This window comes from Megascapheus bottae, chromosome 16 (genome assembly GCF_031878675.1).
Source record: "Megascapheus bottae isolate mThoBot1 chromosome 16, mThoBot2.hap1, whole genome shotgun sequence".
NCBI classification, from domain to species: domain Eukaryota; kingdom Metazoa; phylum Chordata; class Mammalia; order Rodentia; family Geomyidae; genus Megascapheus; species Megascapheus bottae.
Genome location: NC_143524.1, coordinates 7,786,546 through 7,805,977, shown reverse-complemented (window position 1 = coordinate 7,805,977; position 19,432 = coordinate 7,786,546). Strand labels below are relative to the sequence as shown.

Here is a 19,432-nt window from a genome sequence, read left to right as displayed (position 1 = left end):
CCTCTATTTGAAACATTTTAATAATATAATAGCTGTCTTTTATCAAGCTTTTGCTCTGAGCTGGGCACTGTTCCAACTGCTTTATATAAATTGTGATCATTTGACCTTTACCCCAGCCTTTTACAATAGCACAATGTATCAATTTGCAGGTAAGAGATTTTTCAAGGCCTCAAAGTAGATTGGGAATTCAAAAGGAGACTGAAGATAATACTGGCATCAAAAGCCAATCCTGATCCTATACTTCATGATTTTAAGTCTTATATGACAATTTAAAGTTATATGACAATTTTAAATAACCACTCCAAGAATCACAACTTTGGAACTGAATTTTTGTTCCTTAACACAACCTCTTGTGCATTAAAATTTGTTTCCCTATCTCTGAGTACTGTGGCCTATGCTAGGAAAATGGAGAAAAAAGGAAAGCAACAGGCCAGACTCAATCTATAGGCAAGGACTGTTTGCTGAAGAACAGTGAGAGGCAGCAACCTTCCCATGGGATCAGAGATTATGGGAGGTGATAGATTTGGGGTCTTAACAAGGAAACACAGGAGTAAAACTCAGGCTGTAGTTACTTAGGTCCAGAACAGAATGTCCCATCTGTGGTGGTGAGGACTTTTGGCCAGGCCTAGGTTGGAATGACCTGACTGTGGTCAGGCACCTGGTGCTTTGCTTGACCTGAGGAAATATGGCCAGAGTGACTCTCATATTCCATCTTTCATATCACCCCAACAATAAAATAAAAAATAAAAATGAATGTTTCAAATGTAAAAAATAAAAAAAGATTGGGTTCAAAGGGGAGAGAGGTAAATCTTTCAGCCCCTGCCTCTAAGTTTAAAGCCAGACCAAGCAGAAAAGTCCAACAAGACTCCATGTCCAATTATCCAGCAAAAAGCTAGACTAGGTATATGGCTCCAGTGGTAGAGCACAAACCATGAACGAGTAAGCTATGTAAGTAAAAGGCCCCTCGGTTCAAGCCCCAGTAAATATATTTTTTTGAAAAAGTAATTCCTTTGTAACTACAAATTTAAGAAATGTGTTTTCTTCCTTTCCATTAAGTTTTCAACATTCTTTTCAATTATACCTTAGCATCTATAAGCAGCTTACAGCAACGATTGTGAGCCTCGGCTTGGGATTCAGTTCTTTCACTGTGAGAGGAGAATAATTTTAATCTCTAATGTACAGGTGTTCACAAACAGTGAAAGGGAAAACATATATGTATCACATTACAATGCTAATAGTTAACCCAGGCAGTTTTAACAAACATCATTCTAAGAATCTTATTTAGAAAAGAGCCTTAATACTCAAAGTAACCTTATAAGGAAGATATTTTTATTTAAGGCCCCATTTTACAAGTTAAGAAAAAGGCAAAGAAAGGTTAAACACACTTGCTAGAATCACATAACTGGTGCAAGATTCAAACCCCAGATTGATGTGCCTAGCTAAACATATTATACATCACCAAGATTGCATTTAGCAGGTATTTAAAAGTTATTAGCTCTTTTGAGGCTTCCTGAGGAAGGGCCCTTGCTGACCTAAGTGCTGGATCATTAAGTGACCTACATGGATTCTCTGCCTTCTCCACAGCATCAGAAAACAACAGACTGTGTTAGTGACTATTGGTAGGAGGAGGGCCAATCCTGTCAGGAAGGCAGGCCTGGAAGGTCAGCTTTGTAAGGGACCAGCCAGAATGAAGCTGCAGGGTTTGAGTAGGGGACTCTGAGCCAATCGTCAAGAAAGCTGGTCCCCGTTCCTATGTAACTTATATCAATTATTTGACCTGCCTCTTCAGTCATCTCCTCCGTAAACCAAAGGAAAGGAGATGGGATGGTTGAAAACACTCTTTCCTATCCTGCAATGTCAGGTTTCTATAAGTCCATGGTCAGAATAAATGTCTGAATTACAATGGAACTCTAATCTCAGAAGCAGTTTTCTTAAAAGAATTGCCAACCACCAGGCACTGGTGTGTATACTCCCAGGTATTCAGGAGTCTGAGATCTAAAAAATCATGGCTCAAAGCCATCTAGAGTAGAAAAATCTGGGAGATTTTATCTCTTAAATTACCAAGAAAAATCAGGCTGGAGCCACGTCTCAAATGGTAAAGCTCCAATCAAGTAAGCAAACTGAGCAAGAGTAAGGACATGTGTTCAAGAACTAAGATCACACACACAAAAAAAAAAGATGGAAAGAGAGAAAGGAAGAAGGAAAAGAATGAAGGAAGGGAAGGGAGATAGGGGAGAGAGGAAGGGAGGGATAAACATATATGCCCATATGTAAATTATCTACTTTTCTAGGTTGCAACTTAGCTGTATTGTTGGCTCTTATAAAATTTTCTATTTGTTGCTGTAACAAATGAACATAAATGTGCTCTATTAAAAGAACCTATTTTTCGTTTGTCCTTATCAGTAGAAAACTTGGGCTCTCCTAGCAGAGATTTATAATAGAGCAAAACCTAGATACATAAGGCCATATAGGATGACACTAAATGAAAGGACCTCCAGGATATAGAAACAAAAGCCATATAATGGTGATTGCTGTCCTTCATCTACTATGTTATCTCTCACCTCTTTTGCTGTCCTGTGGTTATCTCATATTATTACAGTATTTCACCTTGTTATCTGATATATTATATATATGCTTATTTGTTTATTTGAAATTGGATAGGGAAGGGGGGAAAACAAGATGAGGGGTGGGGGTGGGGGAAGGAAAATGGAGACCAAGACGTAAGAAAGGGTATCAATGTTTGTGAAGTAATGCACCGTCTATCTGGTGAATATAATGTAACCCTTCTATTAATTACAATAAAAATATGAAAAAATAAAAAAATCTGTTTTATATGCCAGTTCTATAGGTCACTGGCCTAAGGTTGGGGTCATAGAGCAGCACTTCTTTCTGGAAGCTTTGGAGAATGATTGTTTCCTTGTTTATTCAGCTTTTACAGATTACCCACACCCCTTGGCTCATAACCTCTTTCTCCATTTTAAGACTCAGCCACATAGCAGCATTGTCACTCTGCTTTTATCACCACTTATCTTCCTCTAGTTCTCTTCCTCTTCCACTTCTTAGGGTCCTGATGAGTACCCTGGGCCTACACAACAATTCAAGACAGTTTCTCAATTTCAAGGTTAATTCCACTAAATAGGAGCCTGGTGTGGTGAAGCATGTCTGTATTCGCAGCAACTCAGGAGACAGAGACTGAAGAATCATGGTTTTAAGGCCACTCGGGGCTAAGGTTAAAGAGAGACCATCTCAATAAACAAACTGAATGGGATAGTACTTACCTGTTACCCCTCTGCTTAGGAGGCAGAGATAGGATAATCATAATTCAAGATCAGATCAAATGAAAGCACAAAACTCTGAGAAATAAACTGAAGCAAAAGAAACTGGAGGTGTGCCTCGAGTGGTAGAGCAGCTGCCTAACAATTATCACAACCTGCAGTCAAACATGAGTATTTTCCCACAAATAATAATAGTAATACTATCACAGGTAGAGAGAACTAAAAATTAAATACATTCCTATTTTCCTCCTTCAGTTCCTTCAAACCACAAGTTAAATGAGATCCCAAGGCCAATGAGAAGCACATTTGTACTGGATACCACGCTCATTTGCTCACTTGTTCTCTTCCCTTTACAAGAGAAAGTGACACTTGATAAGTTCTTTGATTTCCATTGTTGGTAAATATGTTGCTTTTGTATGTTTTGTTAACACTTAGGACAGAATGAGGCCATCTAACCCAACACTCTACCCTGGAATGCAAGAGACCATGCTCAATCCTTATCCATCAAGCAACCCAATCAAGACTCCTGAGTCTCAACAACCCATGGCTCCTGGATATCAACAATCTCCAGTTTTTAGGAACCAAGCCCAAGGTGGGCAATTCCCCCTTGTGGCATCTCCAGGACTCTTACTTGGCAGTCAGATGGGTCAAGGAAATGTAATAGTAAGTCTACCAGAAGGACCAGCAGCAGTAAAGTTGAAAGAAGAAGGAAAGGCACTGGGGGTAAGTCTGTTTCCTGCTAGAACTTTAAGTTTATATTTGCAAGAGTTTTCTTGAGCTACCAATTATAGGTGGGAAATATTCATTGTTGAAAAGTTTTGAATGCTTGCCGGGCACCAGTGGTTCACGTCTACAACCCTAGCTACTCAGATCTGAGAATCACGGTTCAAAACCAGCCCTGGTACAAAAGACAGTGAGATTCTTCTCTCCAAATGGAAGTGGCACTGTGGCTCGGGGATAGAGCACTATCATTGAGCTGACAAGCTCAGGGACAGCGCCCAGGCACAGAGTTCAAGCCCCACCACTGATTTTAAAAAAACAAAAACAAAAAAACATGTTTTGAATGCTTGTCTAGAAGCTATGTGTCCCTTTTGGGTAGAAATAATAAGTCTGCTCTGAGTTCATATCATTTCAATTCCAGCAAGATTCTAATTAAGAAAAGACAGAAGACCCTCTCTACAGGATGGCAGCAGTTTTTTTCATATATTTTTATTGTAATTAATAGAAGGGTTACATTATATTTGCCAGATAGAAGGTGCATTAATTCACATACATTGATTGGCAGCAGTTTTGATGAGAAGAGCCACACTAACTTGCTTGATCTCATGTCTACAAAGAGGTTTTCAGACAAGCTCAATCGTCTCTGATCTGGTTAAGAACCCAGTAGTTAAGAACTACTAGTTAATCTAGTTAAGAATTGGCCTACTGATGAATCCACACTAAAAACGAATACTGCTGGCCACCTTTAAAGGGATGTAGCTACCACTGAGCAAGCTGGAACAAGCTGAGTGTAAAAGAAGATAGGGCACTACCATCTACTGTGGCTCCCTCACCTTGAAGCCTTAGAAATGCTGTGACTTACCTGCCATTCTAGCTTTACAAAGAGTATTTTGGAGTAGACACCTTCAATCTTGTTTCTGTAGCCTTGTAAAATAAATCCCACTGGTTGGTGAGGATTTCACCCTCTAAAGCAGAATTGTTAGTGCCTTTACTAAGCTTTCTGGGCACCCTCTTTCACGAAACAGAAGTCTTTTCCTGTACATAGCTCCAAATTACATTGGGTATCCATTAGGTAAAAAAATCTCTTCTAATCATAATACTACCTACTTCAAGTATTAGTGTTTTAGGAAAGTAAACATGATCCATCTGTTTCCATTCCCCTCCAGCTGCCAAACATAACAGCAAAGTGACTCCAAATCCTTTCATGCTAAAGGGAGGAAATTTAGACAGACAGGACAAAGATAATATCTCACACACACCCTGATCCCACAAAGGCATTGGTGATACCACAGAGCACAAAGAAGGCATAATCTCTGTCCTGGTGGAATTTACAACCCAGTGTATGAAATCTCTATGCCTATAATAAGGAAGTATAATACAGACTGTAATGGGGACTGACAAGTTATATACAGGGAAGAAAGTATAAGCATGGTATTTTTTAAGTTACAGGAAGTGAAAGGGTAGCAATGAGGAGGGGACACCTCCTCATGAACATGATGAACATGATGTTTGAGCAAAAACATGAGGTTAAGAGTGAATTACACTGACACCAGGACAAGAAAAATTCATCAGAGTAAAGGCCTTTAGATGCAAGTATCTATAATACATTTGACAAATGCAGAAGAAGCCAGAATGAACATGAGCAGGAAGAAAACAGAAAGGCAAAAGGGGCTAGACCATGTGTGACACGAAGATCAAAAAGTTTTAGCTTTTACTGAGGGGGAAAATAAAGAATATGAAAATGGAACTAGAAAAAACTGAGGGTATGAGTAGGGTTGAGAGGATGAGAGAGAACGATGGAAGGGGTAGCATTGATCAAGATGAATTATACTCATGACCAGACATGTTAAATTGAAACTCCTTTGTACAACCACTTAAAGATAATTTTTAAAGTTAAAAATCATATATGACAAAATGCTCATCATCCATGGTCATAAAGGAAATGCAAATAAAAACAACCCTAAGATACCACCTTACCCCAATTAGAATGGCCAAGATTTTGAACTCAGACAATGACAGATTCTGGTGGGGCTGTGGAGAAAAAGGAACCCTACTACACTGCTGGTGGGATTGTAAGCAAGTTCCGCCACTCTGGAAAGCAGTGTGGAGGTTTCTTAAAGAACTGAAAATAGACCGTCCCTATGATCCCACCATACCACTCCTGGGTATCAATCCTGAACATCATAACCCAGGATATGATAAGGACACCTGCTCAGCTATGTTCATCTCTGCACTATTCACAATAGCCAACTGATGGAAACAATCCAGATGCCCTACTGCAGATGAATGGATACAAAAGATGTGGTATGTGTATGCAGTAGAGTTCTACATGGCCAGCAGACAGGATAGAGTGGTGGCATTCACAAGGAGATAGATAAGTCTAGAGCGAGTCATGTTGAGTGAGATAAGTCAAGACCCAGGAAGCAGAAGGCACATGGTATCCTTAATGTGTGGCTGTTGGATCTGAGCAGTGCAGGTACGATGACTCAATGTTCGCGTGCCCAGTGCTATGGACATGATATTGGAAATATGGACACAAGTACATAGACATGGAAATTTGTGGTTATACATAGTGTTTTATTGCATAGATTGGTATGTGTCTATGACATGCAGACCCTCAGCCTAATTTTAATTATGTTCTAGAATCTGAGTGCCAGTGATTGTGTGTAGATTCCCTTCTTGAACACTTGTTTGTTGAACACATCATTTCAAGTATGGTGTAGAAATCAATGTTAACTGAATTCTTTAATAAAAATAAATAAATAATAAGAGAAAAAAAAACAAAAAATGTTAAAAATCATGCCAGGAGCATGGCCTAGTGGTAGACTGCTTGCCTAGCATGCAAGAAGCCCCTGGTTCAATTCCTTGGTACCCCATACACAAAAAAAGCCAGAAGTGGTACTGGAACTCAAGTGGTAGAGCACTAGCCTTGAGACATCCCAGAACAGTTCCCAGGCCCTGAGTTCAAGCCCCAGGAGTGGCAAAATAAAAGTTAAAAATCAAAAATAAAAATAAAAAGAACCACTGGAACATTCTGCTTGATTCTAGAGTAATGCACTAAAAGTACTTCAAAAGATAAAATGGCATTTGCTTTTTGTTCTTTTTTTATCTCTAAGTAATTGTATGAAGAATTTTGGGGTTTTTTAAAAGCTGCATTTGGCAGAAGCTACTTTTCTCCATGAAGATTATATAGCTATGTTGTTAGCAACCCCCAGCCACCACAACAGCGCAGGCGGCCACAGGTGACGGAAGTGAAGCATCTATATCACTCTATTCCAAAGTTCAAGAACAAGGGCCAAAAGTGCAGAACAAACTAAATATCCAGATGATTAAGTGTAAGCAGTGTTGACTGGTAAAAGGTAGCTAGGGCTATTTGCAGAGAAACAAAGGCCATTAGGAATCAAAGATCTAACTGTTCCTCATCAAAATGACAACCAGGATGAGGATGAAAAGTTCATGGCCAAGTAATTGAGCTGATGCTCTTGGAGAAGAGCTTGTGAAAACTAAATACGAAACTGCAAGAGTTCTTTTACTGAGAAGTCTCCCAGCCGAGGAAAGGCCTGTCATCTTTCTTGGCCCCATGCAAACATGGGCTAGAACTAGTGAATTTGAAAACATTTTTCAGAGAAAAGGTTTATGAGTTTCAACTTCATTATTCAAAAATTACATTAAGCTTTTAGCATATTTTATTCAGTAGTTATTTGTTGAAAAAAATTAAATATAGTCTTCTCTGGGTAAAGATGACATAACCATAAACTTGATGAGACATGAATGCTCAGTCTGCAGTCATCTTTCTAAACCAATCTAGCAAATTTGTTTCCTCACAAATATGTTTACTCTTGTTTCCATATCCTAGAGATCCTTTCATTTTGTCTCATCCTATATGACCTTATGCTTTACCTTGTGTGATTGTTCTTAATGTACTATGTTATTTTTCTTCTCTTTTTCTGCCCTTTGGTTAATCTCATATTGTTACTGTATCTGACTTTGTTATCTGGTATATTGTATATATGTTTATTTGTTTATTTGAAATAGGAAAGAAAAGAGGGAAAATAAGATGAGTGGGAGGGAGTGAGGGAAGGGAAATGAGGGAAAAAAACATGAGAAGGGGTATCAATGTGTGAGAAGTAATTCACCTACTACCGGGCCAATGTAGCTGTAACCCCTCTATACATTACCCTGACAATAAAATAAATTAAAAACACAAAGAAAAAAATTTAAAAAGACAAAGCAAAGTGGAATACATAAGAATTTTAAAGTAGTAAAAGATTTAAGCTGGGCTCAGTGGCTCATGCCTGTTATTCTAGCTACTCAAAAGGCTGAGATCTGAGGATTATGATACAAAACCAGCATGGGCACTAAAGACCATGAGACTCTTATCTCCAATTAACGACCAGAAAACCAGAAGTGGTGCTGTGGCTCAAGGAGTAGGGCGGTAGCCTTGGGTTGAAGAGCTCAGAGTCCAAGCCCCAAGTAAAAGATCTATCCCTCATCTTCAGAATTATATTTTATATTGAGTAGGAAAATGATTGCATACCAGCAATGTTTTCAAAATGAGTACAAAACCAAGTAATAAGGTGTGCTATACGCCATAAGCTACAACAGAAATTTAGAAAGAAGCAAAGAAAGAGATGTGTAAGTGTGAATAGTATAATCCAGCAGACATTACAGAGCAAGAGCCAAGCTTAGCTTGGGGGCATCTACTCCCCAGAGTTCAAATGTGGGCTCTGGAAACAATCTGTTACAATAAGTCCCCACACTCACCCCTCAGGAACCTTTAATAACTGGTTTCTTTATGTCTGAGTCTCTATCCAGTCAATGAGAGGCCTGTGAGATACAAGAAATATAAAGTATATACATCATCACATAACACATGAATATTGCCCAATATATGACTTTGCTCTAATCCCTTTACTTACAACAGATATTATCCCTGGAGTCTTTTAGACACTCTTGAAAGATACCAATGGGTGCTTTCTAGACAATTCTCCTTGGGCTACCCTGTAAGCCACCCTTTTATCTCAAAAAAAGGCTTTGGCAGAGGCCTTTGCTCTCCACATATTCTAGTATATACATCAAAACATTCACAGCCTATCTTTTTCTCGAGTGATTGTCTAAATGAGGCCTGTGGATTCTTGCCAAATAGAAAAGAAAGACAGAGGACATCACTGAGTAGAATTGGTCCCACGGCTGAAAATGAAGTGTTTGTTTTCTTTGTTTCAGGCAATCCAGATTATAATGGGACTGATGCACATTGGTTTTGGGAGTGTTCTATTTTTGCTGCTCTTCAGCACTACAGACATATGGGGCTTTGTTTCTATTGCTTCTATTGGTGGATACCCATTCTGGGGTGGACTAAGTGTAAGTAGTCTGCTGAAACAATTCTCCCTATAAGTATCTGTATTTCCTGCCTACTCACAGTTCAGGTCATGATATGCCCTACGATTAAGGGCTGGAGAATCCATAGAGAAATAACAACTGAGACCAAACATAAGAAAGGAAGAATTTTGCTTCCCATTTTCAATTTGTAGCTTAAAACCATCCCCTCATGTTTATTCAGATCAAAGAATCACGTCAAAGTTTTAGTTCCATCTGACATGGAGGAAAGAAATTAACGTGGCCAGTGGAGTCACAAAGGGAGGTGAATGAAAATACCATTTAAGATAGGCAAAATAGGCAGGCTGGCAGTAGTGTCTCACGCCTGTAACTCTAGCTACTCAGAATGCTGAGGTGTAAGGATCACAGTTCAAAGCTAACCTGAGCAGGAAAGCCCGTAAAACTCTTTTCTCCAAGACCCAGCATCCAGGACTCAAGCTTAAGTAAGCCCACAACCAACTCTCCCCACCACAAAAAGAATTAATTAATTAAATAATTAAATTTAAAAAAATAGGCAATTGCAGGAAGAGAAGACAGCATAAATCATAGAACAGAGATCTTAAGAGGAGAAAGAGTTCCTTATGTACACAAAACTAAGAAGAAAATAAAAAAACAGGAACTCAAATATCCCTGAGAGTTACTCTAGGAAAACAGAGATACATGAGGAAATTTTGAGAAACTAAAGAATAGACATAATGAAGTTCCATTTAAAGATAAATTTAAACAAACTGATGTTCCATAAAAAGATTAATTTCTAGGGCCGGGAATTTGGCCTAGTGGTTAAAGTGCTTGCCTAGCATACACGAAGACCTGGGTTCAATTCCTCGGTACCACATATATAGAAAAAGCCAGAAGTGGTGCTGAGGCTCAAGTGGTAGAGCTCTAGCCTTGAGAAAGTCCAAGGACAGTGCTCAGGCCCTGAGCTCAAGCCCAGGACTGGCAAAAAAAAAAAAAAAGATTAATTTCTAAACCCCATCAGCAAACACACCATTTCACCAAGAAATTTTGTCTATTTCTACAGTTCATTATTTCTGGCGCTCTCTCTGTATCAGCATCCAAGGAATTTTCCCCTTGCCTGGTAAGTAGGAATATTTCTACTTTTTAAATTCTTTAAAAGATGGATTGGGTTTACTGGGGAGATAAGCTGAGAGGTAGATTCAGAAGGTGTGGCTGAGAGCACTCTGCTCAAAGAATGGCCAGTTGACAGCATGGTTCTTAGGTGGAGTGCCATACAGAAAGGGCAGAGCTCCCCGTGCTCACAGGCAGACTCCCCCAGGGTAGAGAGTCTAGAAGATAAGGGTTGTTAAAGCTTTAACACAATAGCTTCCTGGTTCAATGGGGTCACACTACATTCAGGGAAGTCTAAAGAAGAATCTAGGAATCAGGAAACACCTACTCACCTAGAGTGACTCTGTCTTTGGTTTTCTTTTGCTATTCCTTAGCTAAGTCTTGCATGTCGAATTTTTATTAGTATCTGCTATTCTTCATCAGTTTGAGTAAAAATTTAAAGAACCATTAAAAGCATATAGCTCAGAACATGAGAAGAGCTTATAAAATCAGTGGAGAGGGCACTCTACATGCTGGTTTAAATTAACACCAAAAGAAGTAACATAATTTGCCACAAATTACAGCAGAAATGGTTTGAAGAGTACAAAATTTGGATAAATAGTTTATATGATCTTATGCACATAGCTATTAAGCCGCTGTGATCCTCTCCTAAGAACAGCCTCCTTTGGCCTCACTGGGTGAATGTCTAGGTAACTCTAAGAAATGGAAACAAGAGATTTTATTTTTTTTCCTTTGCTGTTATTTTTGTTTTCTACACCTTTGGTCTTGTTTGGGAGTTTACCTGTTTTAGAGAGGATAAGGCAGAGTGGGGGCACAAAAATGAAGGGACAAAGGGTGAACAAATGCAGCAGTGATCCTCACTAGACACTCTGTTGAAAATGAACTGTACAGGGCTGGGAGTTTGACCTAGTGGTAGAGTGCTTACCTAGTATGCACCAAGACCCGGGTTCAATTCCTTGGTAACACATACATAGAAAAAGCCAGATGTGGTGCTGTGGCTCAAGTGGTAGAGCTCTGGCCTTGAGAAAAATCCAAGGACAGTGTTCAGGACCTGAGTTCAAGTCCCAGCACTGGGAAAAAAGAACTGTACAATGGGAGGGAAAACCTGGGAGAAGACAAGGAAAGGGGTGACACTGCTCAAAAAGAAATGTACTCGTTACATGATTTATGTAACCATAACCCTTATGTGTGTGTATATATACAGTAGACTCCCTCCCCTAAAAGCAATTTTTCTATGAGCCTTTTAAAGATCTTCTGGAAACACTACAGCACTCCAAAGCAGACACACATTCCAAGGATTCTAACAATGTTAACCCTAAGCAAATCAGCTGGGGACTTAGTTTCACAATTCTTCTGCCATATCTCTGAATCTTATTGTAAATACTGGAGAAAGTTTTGTACTCTTCCCATATATCTCTCTACCCACAAAAAATGAAACAGCTTCTTTTATACTTGGAGCTCCTCACTAGTTCCTAGAGAAACCTCAAGGCTTTTAGTAATCTTTAAATCTACCAGCAAAAAATGTGTATGTGTGAAATTCTTTCCCATCTGTAAAGCTGGTTGCTACAATTCACCTCATACAACGCTCATAAGAGTTTTTTTTTGTTTTGTTTTGTTTTTGCCAGTCCTGGGTTTGAGCTCAGGGCCTGAGCACTGTCCTTGGACTTTCTCAAGGCTAGAGCTCTACCACTTGAGCCTCAGCACCACTTCCGGCTTTTTTCTATGTATGTGGTACCGAGGAATCGAACCCGGGTCTTCATGCATGCTAGGCAAGCACTTTAACCACTAGGCCAAATTCCCGGCCCCTCGCTCATAAGAGTTTAAATGTAAAAGGGTACTCTTAAAAGTATAACTGATTTGTTGAAGAATAACACACATTGAAAGCTTATTTACTCCTGTTCTTATTTTGAAAAGGGATTAGAATTGTTATACATAGCCTTTTTAACATATTAGATTAGCCTGTTTTATATTAGTTATGTTTTCTACAATTGTTTAGAAAGACGTAGCATCTAGGCTAGAAACCATAATTTTTGTGATAACTACACAGAAAGAAAAAACATTATTTCAGCTTCAAAAAAATCTTTTGAAATATTAAAGATTAAAACCCATTAACTGTGATTGCTTTTAATTTCACTTCATTTCATTCATCTATGTAACTTACTGTCCTTATTGTCTCCATCAGGTAAAGGGCAGCATAGGAATGAACATTGTCAGTTCTATCCTTGCCATCATTGGCATAATTCTTTTTTTGGTGGATCTGGTCATCAATAAATACTATCATATCCAAGATTTCTGGGCATTGGTAAGTAATCTATAATCCACCATGTAGAGTAGTCTGTTGTTTATGTCCTAGTACTGTATAAACAACTCCAGTGGGAAAATCCCTATTTCTATTCCAGCCCTACCACTAGAAATGTGATTGCTATGATTGTCAAGTTTCTGAGTAATAATAAAGTGATTTTTAGAGTAAGAATAGAGAGGAAAATGGAAGTGAAGAAGGCATCCAAATTTCACTAGAGAAGCTGAGAATAAGAAGCAATTGCAAAATGAGTCTCTGAGTGTGCTCAAAACAGAATCAACCATCCATTAACATCAAATAGGCTCGCAGGGACTCTGGTCCCAGAGGACATGAGTGCTCCAAGGGCTGAGATGTTTACTATCTGTAAAGTATGGAAGGTGAGCCTGGTCTCGAAGACATCAATGACCATGTTAGGACCGCCATCTTCAAGCAAAGCGAAGACACAGAAGAGGCTTGTTTTATGTTACGTTGGTTCTATCACTTCACAAAAGGCAAATTGGCATTCAATTTTTCAAATAAACATAAAGACAGTTTAAAAGGGGGCAGGGGAGTTTGGCCTAGTGGTAGAGTGCTGCTTGTCTAGCATGCACAAAGACCTGGGTTCAATTTTTTGGTACCACATGTATAGAAAAAGGCAAGAGTGGTATTTTAGGTCAAATGATAGAGCTCTAGCCTTGAGAAAGCCCAAGGACAGTGCTCAGGCCCTGAGTTCAAGCCCAAGGACTGGCAAAAATAACTAAGTAGATAAATAAATAAATAATAAAAAAATAAATTTTAAAGAGATTCCCAATTAGCAGGCTATAGTATGACCTACCATAACATGCAATGATGTAGACATTTAAATTTTTTAAAAAAAAATTTAAAAAGTGGAAGAAAACATTATCCAACTATTGAAAGACTTTGTGATACTGAAAAGTTTAACAAAGAAATTAAATGGAGAGTGATTAATATTGAACTATACATTGCAACTATGTATGAAATGACATAGGAAACTCAATCAAGCCTGTTGATTAAGGAAAATAGAGATGTATAAGATAATACAGATGTATATACAGAGTATATAGAGTCCCTTAGACAGATAATCCACTGTTATGATATAATACATAAATATTTATATTTTAACCAGAAAAAAGATAATCTGTTATCTCTAAACTAGAAAAAATTACCTTGATTTATTCCCCATCACAATATTCAATGAGGAAACGGTAGAATAATGTTTATAAAATTTTGATGAAAAGAAAGTTATGACCAAGATTATCACATGTAATATTTGTATAAATACAAAGATAACAATAATATATTCTCAGTAAAATAACATGTGGAGACAGGTATCAAAAAAAGGGCCAGGAGTATGGCCTAGTGGTAGCATGCTCGCCTAGCATGCATGAAGCCCTGGGTTCGATTCCCTGGAATCATATACACAGAAAAAGCCAGAAGTGGCACTGTGGATCAAGTGGCAGAGTGCTAGCCTTGAACAAAGAGTGTCCATGGACAGTGCCCAGGCCCCGAGTTCAAATCCCAAAACTGGCAAAAAAAATTCAGCTAGAAAACCAGAAGCAGCACTGTGAGTTAAGTGGTAGAGTGCTAGCCTTGAGCTGAAGAGTTCAGGGACAGTGTGTAGGCCCAGAGTTCAAACGCCATGACCAAAAAAAAAAAAAAAAAAAAAAAAACCTATACATGAGTTAAATCAAGAATCCAGGACATTTGGGGCTGGGAGTGTGGCCTAGTGGTAGAGTGCTGGCCTAGCATGCATGAAGCCCTGGGTTCAATTCCTCTGTACCATATACACAGAAAATGCCAGAAGTGGTGATGTGGCTCAAGGGGAAGAGTGCTAGCCTTGAGAAAGCCCAAGGACAATGCTCAAGCCCTGAGTTCAGGCCCCAGGACTAGCAAAAAAAAAAAAAGAATCCAGGACATTTAAAAAAAATAAAGATAGTCAGGTTTACAAAAGGCAAATTACAGGTGTAATCCTGTAATTTGAGCACAAAAGCTCTAGGAGAACACGTAAGCCCTGAGTTCAAGCTCTAGAACTGATGCTTAAAAAGAAAAAAAGAAATAAAAACTGAAGATAGAACTACTTTGTAATACAGCTATGAGAGTAAGACTCCTGGAAAAATACCCAAGCAACATACAGTCAAGATATTGATCTAAATGTGTCTATAGCAGCTCTATTCGCAATGGCTAAAGTATGAAATCAGCCTACGTAAACTCAAAATGATTAACAGAGAAAGGAAAATCTGGAGAGAGGGAAAGAGAGGCAGAGAGACAGAGAGACAGAGAGGGGAGTGTTACTCAGCCATAATGTAGTAGTATTCAGCCATAAAGAAAATTCTGTCATATGTAGGAAAATTAATGGAATTAAAAACTGTGATGAAGAGTAAAATAAGCCAGACTGAGAAAGCCAAACATAGAATATTCTCTCATATGTGGAATCTAGTTCTTCAAAATGAATGTAAACCATTCTTTTTTATGGAGTAGACACTAGTAGGAGGATACAGAATGGTAAAAGGATTGGGTATATTCAAAGTACTTTATATACATGTATGAAAGCAGCAAAAGAAACCTGTTGAACTGTTACAAGAAGGGGAGGACAGGGTAGGAAGGGAATAAGTGTAATTGGAGTACATCATGTGTCAAATATGGAAATATCACAATGAAATAGACTTGTACAGCAAGTATGTGCTAACTGCATAGAGAGAACCAGAAAAGCACCAGAGAAACTGTATAAATTATTAACAGGAAGCACTAAAGTAGCCAACTAAGTCTTAGCAGCTAGAAAAATGACAGTTACAAAATTGAATGTAATTATTTTAATGTTTCATTCTTAAAAGTACAAAAATTTTGAAATCATCAAAAACTCAGTTGAAAGGAGAGAAAAACAAAGGTGATATAAAATAACAGTATAAATCCCTTTACCCTTTCTCATAGAAAACCATCACATAATAGTGTATAAAATTAAATCTTGCTGGAGCGTGGCCTAGCATACACGAAGCCCTGGGTTCAATTCCGTGGTACCAAATACACAGAAAAGGCCAGAAGATGTATGGCTCAAGTGACAGAGTGCTAGCCTTGACTAAACCCAAGAACAGTACTCAGGCCCTAAATTCAAGCCCCAGGACTGGCAAAAAAAAAAATCTTTAGGTTTAAAATGATTTTGACTTCTTCATGAACTTCATAATTTTGTTTTTTTTTAAGAAACATAACCTTTTTCTCCTTTAGAAAATAACGGAATAAGCTGGGAACGGTGGCTCACGCCTGTAATCCTAGCTGCTCAGGAGGCTGAGATCTGAGGATCAAGGTCCAAAGCCAGCCTGGGCACTAAAGTCTGTGAGCCTCTGGCAAAAAGAAAGCCTCCTGATACTTTAAAAGAACCTCAAAATCGATGTGCATCCCCTGAAATAAGCATGGATAGTATTTTTCAAGACAAATTTCTGATTTCAGATTTCTGGGAGAGGAATAACATCTCTGCTGCTGATTTTCTCCATCTTGGAGATCGGCATAGCGTCTGCCACAGCTCACTTTGGCTGTCGAGCCGTTGCAAAAACTAACAGGGTGAGTTGGGCCCCTTTTCTGTAAAAAATAATCTGAATATGTACTGGAGAAATGCAGACATGCATGTCTACTAAATCTTGCTGTGGGGCTTCCAAGAGCACTGTTTGTCCTTGACTTTGCTGGGACACAAGACCCTAAATGTATTGTACTAACAATGTTGCTTATTTTTGTTCCTTCCATCTAGCCTGCCCTGGCTATTCCAAATATGTATGCAGCCAACCCCATGACACAGTCCTTACCACCTGCTCCCCAATTTGATGACCACCCAACTGGTGCTCCTAAGTAAGAAAAATAGAAAACAGGAAAGAAGAAAGAAGGGCACATGGGCCCATAACTTCTCTACTTAAAACTAGTTAGCTGTCAACAGGAATACTACCCTAACACACTTCTCATCAGTGAAGGAGTGAAAACCGTGACTCTCTTAAAGTTAGAAACTTTTCTGTACACACTATCTTTTCCTCAATAAAACAGTCATTTGGAATATAAGACTCTCTGGTATTTTTGTATATATTAACATGGTAAGGGACTTCATGATGATATTTCTATACATACATACAATGTTAGTCATCTTCATGTCTTTACTGTTCCTTTTAATCCATGTTCCCTTCCCTTCCCTCTCTCGTTTCCCTTTCCTTCCATTTTCCTAATAGAAATGCCCTCTATTTTTGTAACCTTAGTTTTTCTCCTAACTCCCACAAATGTCTTTGTTTATTCCACTCAACAAAAATCCACTTTGGCTTGGTACTTGCTGAACAAAAATAGATCTGATAAACACAACAGTACAAACTCATAAAGTGGTCCTCCCTTGCATCCTTTCCCTCCTTCTCTTTCTCCCTCCCTCCCTTCCTTCCTTCCTTCTTTCCTTCCTTCCTTTCTTCCTTCCTTCCTCAATCTGGGTTTAGAACTAAGGGCCTTGTGCTTGCTAAGCTGCTTCTTTCACTAAGCCATGACTCCAAGCCATGACTTTTGTTCATTATATAGGGTTTCATTTCCTGCACAGAATAATCCACTTATGTTAGGCTTCTCAGTAGCTACAATACATGCGACTATATCTACTAATAAGACTTCTTTGATGATGATCTGCATGATGCCCAATCACTGGAGTTCCTTTACATATCCCCTCCTCTACTTTCTGCTCAGAAATCAAATGTTTATGGTTCTTCGCAGAAGCCGTATTATTCTGGACATTAATTGTTGCCAGTCCTCCAGATATTAGTATTACAGGTCTTTACAGCCTCACAGCCTCTGTCTTCTGGAGTTTACTTCCTCTTACTTTCTTTCACTATCCTTAGTTGTCTCAGTTGTCTCTGCTCCCTGAAGATTTTGCTCCTGGTCACTCACTGAAACTCTTATCCTTTTTCACTGCTACTGTCACTGTTGCGTCCACTTTCTCTTCTTGCTGTCAGTACAGCCCTGCTCTACACATCATTGAGTATGTTGTGCATACAAACATAACATTGTAATTTTCACCAATCACGGTACAGTTTCCAGTTCCACCAATTACAGGCTGTAAATAAGAACCAATCACAAACCACTACAGTAGTTGTGACTGGAGCAAGGCCTCCTGAAGAAGTTGTGGCTTCAGCTGTTGTGTTCCTTATATGTATAATTTCCTCCTCAACATATTCATGCTGTGTTCAAAATGAGACTGCCATAACACAGACCATTAGTTGCCCAAACAGGGGTTGCTACAGTTGGCAGCTTCACACTCAAGACCATCTTGGGCATAAGGAGAAGGTCTGATAACTGTCAAGAGTCAAACCAACCAGCTTTCCAATGATATAATTTAAAGAAAAAGTATAGCTTCGAAGATAATTTTAACAAAGACCTAGTGTTAGCATGAACAGTGCTCATCTCTTAGTCCAACAGCCTTAGAAAGCATTGGGTTACCCTGTTTCAATAGAATCAAATATCCTGCCTCTTGGATATCTACACAACTTTGCTATTTACAGAATGTTTTCATGTACATTAACATTATTTGCAGCAGAACAAGTACAGGACAGAAATGTCACTGAAGGTGTTTTATTTTTCCTTTGGCTTATTTCTGACATGGGTGAATCTATGGCATGTAATAGAAACAATCTAGATAAGAATTAATGTTTGTACAACACAAATCTCAAACAAGTACAATTATATATATGCAATTGTTGCATATATCCACAGGTTTGCAATAAGAAGGCTCCAATATAAATATTCATATCACCTTTATCAAAATAGAAGTAAAGTCAGGCCAAAGATGGAGGGCATAGATTGAATTAGAATATTAAGCTGAATATGAAATACTAAAAAAAAAAAGGAGTCATGGAAGTGAAGGACAAATTGATAGAGAAAAATAGGAAGGTTGTCATGTTATTGAGGACATGTTGAGGAGAGGGTTACAAACTTACAGTTAAAACAAATTAGTCCAGCCAGGCGTAGGTAGCTCACATCTGTATGTCCTAGTTACTCAGGAGACTGAGACTTGAGGCTCTTGGTTCAAAGCAAGCCTAGGTAAAAATGCCCATAAAACTCTTATCTCCAATCAATCAGTAAAAAGCCTGAAGTAGAGCTGTGACTTAAGCAGTAAAGCACCAGCTTAGAGCAAAAAAGCTGAAGGACAGCACCCAGGCCCTTCGGTCAAATCACACTACTAGTTGAAAAAAAAATACTGCAGCAGGGTTTTGCTACTCCAATATGAATCCAGAGATTGATTTCACCTATCATTAGGATTTTCTAAAAAGGGTGATAAAATACAGAAGGGTAGTTGTGAGAGAGCAAATGAGATGTTAAATGAAAATGGCTTGGAAACAGACAGTACTGCCCATTAAAACTTTTTGAAGTTTTAAATCTAAAGAATCAGTGTTGAATATGATGGTACATGCCTGTAATCAGAGCACTTGGAAAGCTGAGGTAGGAAGGCCACAGTGCAAGATCATCAGGGCTGCACTGCAAATTTGAGATCGCCCTGGGCTGCATAGTTAGACCCTGCTTCGAAAAGAAGGAAAGAGAAGGAAGAAGAGGGAGAGGAGGAAGTAGGAGAAGGGGGAAAGGAAAAGAAGGAGGAAATCAGATGACTGCAAATATTTAAGGCAAGAGTGGCAGAGAAATCACAGTCACAGAAGAAAAATGAGAAAATATGAGAAGAGATATTTTGCATTTTGAA

At 38.7% G+C, this 19,432-nt stretch overlaps 1 protein-coding gene across 1 annotated transcript; it reads left to right on the top strand.

Moving 5' to 3' along the window:
* Nucleotides 1–3,714: 3,714 nt before the first annotated feature.
* On the top strand, nucleotides 3,715–16,753 carry LOC150052518 (membrane-spanning 4-domains subfamily A member 12-like). Its single transcript, XM_090348693.1, has 6 exons — nucleotides 3,715–3,998; nucleotides 9,219–9,356; nucleotides 10,393–10,449; nucleotides 12,622–12,741; nucleotides 16,180–16,290; nucleotides 16,475–16,753. The coding sequence occupies exons 1-6, from the start codon at nucleotides 3,717–3,719 to the stop codon at nucleotides 16,574–16,576; spliced, it is 810 nt and encodes a 269-aa protein (XP_090204819.1). The 5' UTR covers nucleotides 3,715–3,716; the 3' UTR covers nucleotides 16,577–16,753.
* The last annotated feature ends 2,679 nt before the right edge of the window (nucleotides 16,754–19,432 follow it).